Below are 5,000 nucleotides of genomic sequence, written 5' to 3'. Positions count from 1 at the left end.
TTACGCACACTAGGCTACTTTTACGCACACAACATTGTCCCACTCTGGGTGTGTGCGAAGGGAGAGGCATATAATAGAGGGCCAAAATGGCTCAGAAATTCGACCTCACGAGTGCACCCTCACCAGCCATTTTTATATATGAGCCACTGGGCTATTCCCGTTCAGAGGCAGGCTGCTGTGATGTGTTACAAGTGCCATGTAATAACAATAACAATACTATAGTGGCTTCGAATTGAAACTCACGAGTGCACCCTCAACAGCCATTTTTATATATGAGCCACTGGGCTATTCCCGTTCAGAGGCAGGCTGCTGTGATGTGTTACAAGTGCCATGTAATAACAATAACAATACTATAGTGGCTTCGATTTCAAACTCAAGAGTGCACCCTCACCAGCTGTTTGTTTCCCATTTGGAGAGAAATAATGTGTGGATGTCATTTCGGACATTTTGGCGCTCACGCGAAATGACACAAAGTAACAAAGTCGGAGGGAAACAAAGTAGCCTCTCACTCGCTGCCTGTGGGTGGGAACCGGCTTAGGGCTGTCTGTCTGTCCATCTGTCTGTCCCTCGCTCCAATTGGATAAGGCCACACCGGCCCGGTGGCCAATCGTTGCCTCTTGTGGCGAGGTATATGTACGGCTCTCGAAGTGGCGAGCGGCTCATTCAGACTTTCTGTGACTTTCTCAAGCTACCAATATGAGCGGAAGAGGCAAAACCGGAGGCAAGGCCAGGGCGAAGGCAAAGACCCGTTCATCCCGTGCTGGCCTCCAGTTCCCCGTGGGCCGTGTGCACAGGCTGCTGCGCAAAGGCAACTACGCCGAGCGTGTGGGCGCTGGCGCACCAGTCTACCTGGCCGCCGTACTCGAGTACCTGACTGCTGAGATCCTGGAGTTGGCCGGCAACGCTGCCCGTGACAACAAGAAGACTCGTATCATCCCCCGTCACCTGCAACTGGCCGTCCGTAACGACGAGGAGCTGAACAAACTGCTCGGCGGTGTGACCATCGCTCAGGGTGGTGTGCTGCCCAACATCCAGGCAGTCCTACTCCCCAAGAAGACCGAGAAGGCAGTCAAAGCCAAGTAAATTCGCTACTGCGACTTCAACTTGACTACTCAACCCCCAAAGGCTCTTTTAAGAGCCAACCACCTAGCTCTCCAAAAGCGCAAAGTACCTTTCTATGACCGCAATACATTGAGTGGGTGTATACACAACTATTTCGACATTCTGTGCCCACATGAGGCCTTGCATGAACAACAACACCTACTTGGCCTCATTTGCCATAGCAGGCTAGCATTAGATGATACGTGCCTATAAGCTGTCACTCTTGACTTTGGCGACTATTATTGCGCGTAAAGGGCCGGCGGCGTCCTATTGCGCGCGCACCGGGAGTTTGAGTTTTGGAGAGGCCGGGCCTCCCGTCCAATGGCCAACGGAGGAGGCCTGCGAAACGGGCCAATCGGGGTGGTGGGGAGATGGTGTCCAATCAGCAGGCGCCACTGCCGGCTTTATAAACTTCACATAGGCATTTCGAGGCTATACTCCCGACTGTCAGAGCAGCGCCATGGCCAGAACCAAGCAAACCGCTCGCAAATCCACCGGTGGCAAAGCCCCCAGGAAGCAGCTCGCCACTAAGGCTGCTCGCAAGAGTGCCCCGGCCACCGGCGGTGTGAAGAAGCCTCACCGTTACAGGCCCGGCACCGTGGCTCTGAGAGAGATCCGTCGTTACCAGAAGTCCACTGAGCTACTCATCCGCAAGCTGCCCTTCCAGCGCCTGGTGCGAGAAATCGCCCAGGACTTCAAGACCGACCTGCGCTTCCAGAGCTCCGCCGTGATGGCCCTACAGGAGGCTAGCGAGGCTTACCTGGTCGGCCTGTTCGAGGACACCAACCTGTGCGCCATCCACGCCAAGCGGGTGACCATCATGCCCAAGGACATCCAGCTGGCCCGCCGTATTCGCGGAGAGCGCGCATAAATGAGGATGACCTGAACTCGAATATCCCCCAAAGGCTCTTTTAAGAGCCACCTCCATATTTCCATCAAAAAGGCACAATTGTTCCATGTATACACGCACCTCTACATTAGCCACCATGTATGTTGTTCACTAACACGTCTAAAAGCTACGTATTGCACCTTTTTAGTTGCCTGAAGTCTAGCTTCAATGTTTGTGTGTGTGTATATACACAACCATCTGGCATCATCCACTTCCTTTGAACTATATAGTAACACAGTAAAATGCTTTACAAAGGAGGGGAAAAAGAAACGAGTGATAATATAGGCCGAATAGTAACAAGAATTGTGTTCAGATGAATAATTGACACTATTAGTTGTGTGTAATAATAGCCTTGCATGCAGTCCAGAAAAAACATTGCATGCCAACTTACTTTGAAAGTCCCATGTTGCAGTGCTGCTGAGAGACTCATGCAGAGGCCCAAACTTTACAATGGAGCACGGAGGCCATCTTGTGGTTAAATGTGGGTACTGCACCTCATGGTGAGTCCCTTTCAGCATTTGCTCTTTAGGCCAGCGTTTCCCAAACGCGGTCCTGGGGTCCACAAGGGGTGCGCGTTTTGCGTTTTGCCCTAGCACTCCACAACTGATTCTAATACTCCCAGCTTGATGATGATGAGTTGATTATTTGAATCAGCTGTGTAGTGCTAGGGCAAAAACTCCCAAAATGTGGCCCGAGTTTGGGAAACCCTGCTTTAGGCTAATACTAGCCTATTAGGATGACTTGGTTCGATCGCTTTAATGGCAACTGCTGAACTCTGGTTTCACTAATTACTTGTCCCAGGTCACCATTATGAATCCAATAGCAAAACAAATGTTTCAAAATAGCTCAATAGTGAAAAAAGGCCAGGAAATGATGGGTTCTCAGCAATATTTCACCAACAACCAATCACTATTCACGCATAGACATTAGGATCATCAACAAATATTCCTAAGTCATACTACAAAAGGGTTGTAACGAAATGGATTTGTCTGTTCAATGCAAGTTCAACGTCAAAGAAAAAGTGCATCACCACAACAAACGTGTCTTTAGATACACTGTAAAAAATGACTTTGTGGAATGTACTCAAGCTATTACAGTCAACAAAAGCACACGTCATATTGTTGAGTAGATCTTTTTGCTTGTTTTTATGAGTAGATAAGCTTGAGTAAGTTGAGTTGATGTGGTCCAATACATTGAGTAAAGATGATAGAGACGTAAAAAGGATTATATTACGTTGATTCGACTCAAATAGACATTGTGTTATTTTACCTGAATGATTCATCCTATTATGTATTTAGACCAACTTACTTTGGATTCACTCAATCACATCCCTTAAGAGAAAAGGTATCCGGACACCGGGAATCCATTTATTTAAACATCAACGGTTTGCAAAACATCTGTTATTATGAGTTGACAAATTACGTAATTGCAATCAACACTGCAGGTAAATCATGATTGCTGCAGGTAGGCAACACCGTAGAAATAGGAACTACAACACTAACAACAAGTGACATTTACTCCTGATGTACTGACTGACCTGTTGCAACCTCTACAACCACTGTGCTTATTATTTGACCCTGCTGGTCATCTATGAACGTTTGAACATCTTGGAGAAAAATGTGTGAAACCACTGCCTATATGAGGAGCTGTCGTTGTTTGTTTTATTACCACATACTTATGGAAATTGCACCGGTTGAGAGATGATGGCTCTCTTGTGCCTACGGTGAAGGGTACTTCTGATCCAGCAGGTGGTGCTAAGATCCCTCCCTATATGACTTGAATGATGAGTTGATTTATTCCTTATAGCTCCTAATGATTTTAAGGCCAGTGTTGGCAAACATTACTTGTGCTCCAGCAGGTGGCCATGACATCCCTCCCTATATGACTTGACTGACCAGTTAGTTGATGGACTCCTTATAGCTCCTAAATTTAATGATTTTAAGGCCAGTGTTGGCAAACATGACTTCTGCTCCAGCAGGTGGCCATGAAATCCCCCCCTATATGACTTGACTGACCAGGTAGTTGATGGACTCCTTATAGCTCTTAATGATCTCAAGTGTCTGTGTTTTTATGTGGTTAGGAGTTTTGCTCACTGCGTGTCCCCCTTCCATTTCAGTGTTTCCCAACTCCAGCGGTAGAGTAGGCTACCCCCAACAGGACCCATTTTTCTTGTAGGCCTGGACAGCCACAGCTGATTGAACAACCTGTCACCTAAATTACCAAGTCCTCAATGAGTAGAATCAGGTGCAACAACAACAACAACAACAACAACAACAACAACAATATGAGGAGAGGGACACAGTGTACTAGCTGATCTCCCAGTTGTCACAGTTTGGCCTTGTGTTCCACATAGCCTATATCAGTATTTGAGTATGTTTCCCGCGCACGTTAGTTGCTTTCACGTCATCTTTGAAATCGCTCCTCCCTAGTCCCCTAGAACGAGCGCCCTCCCCTTTGCAACGCCTCCGAACATATAACAGAGGCGCGCTTTCTGTGCCGCCGGCCTCAATCAGGTCGACCAAACGCAGATAATAGCGCACCGCGCACCGGCGCTGAAATCATTCATTCACTTGAACTCAACTAGCGAACACACCATGTCCGGAAGAGGCAAAGGCGGCAAGGGACTCGGAAAAGGAGGCGCCAAGCGTCACCGCAAAGTTCTCCGCGATAACATCCAGGGAATCACCAAACCCGCTATCCGCCGTCTGGCTCGCCGCGGCGGCGTGAAGCGTATTTCCGGTCTGATCTACGAGGAGACCCGCGGTGTCCTGAAGGTGTTCCTGGAGAACGTGATCCGTGACGCAGTCACCTACACCGAGCACGCCAAGAGGAAGACCGTTACCGCCATGGACGTGGTCTACGCTCTGAAACGTCAGGGACGCACCCTGTACGGTTTCGGCGGTTAAACCCACTCTCTTCGGAACCTCAACACCCCGACTCGAACCCAAAGGCTCTTTTAAGAGCCACCCACATCCGCTTAAAATGGGCCCATTCCATGTAGTGTTATATA

At 48.5% G+C, this 5,000-nt stretch overlaps 2 protein-coding genes across 2 annotated transcripts; both read left to right on the top strand.

Moving 5' to 3' along the window:
- Positions 1-696: 696 nt before the first annotated feature.
- Positions 697-1,083, top strand: LOC311113327 (histone H2A; the record flags this gene model as incomplete). Its single annotated transcript, XM_084156548.1, has 1 exon — positions 697-1,083. One exon carries the CDS (start codon positions 697-699, stop codon positions 1,081-1,083), a length of 387 nt encoding a protein of 128 aa, XP_084012674.1.
- Positions 1,084-1,561: 478 nt separating this feature from the next.
- On the top strand, positions 1,562-1,972 carry LOC311113311 (histone H3.2; the record flags this gene model as incomplete). The annotated part of the gene is made up of 1 exon (XM_084156531.1): positions 1,562-1,972. The coding sequence occupies one exon, from the start codon at positions 1,562-1,564 to the stop codon at positions 1,970-1,972; it is 411 nt and encodes a 136-aa protein (XP_084012657.1).
- Positions 1,973-5,000: the final 3,028 nt, after the last annotated feature.

Source organism: Coregonus lavaretus (genome assembly GCF_964263955.1).
Source record: "Coregonus lavaretus genome assembly, chromosome: 40".
In the NCBI taxonomy this organism is placed as follows: domain Eukaryota; kingdom Metazoa; phylum Chordata; class Actinopteri; order Salmoniformes; family Salmonidae; genus Coregonus; species Coregonus lavaretus.
This window is presented reverse-complemented; position numbering and strand designations above follow the sequence as displayed.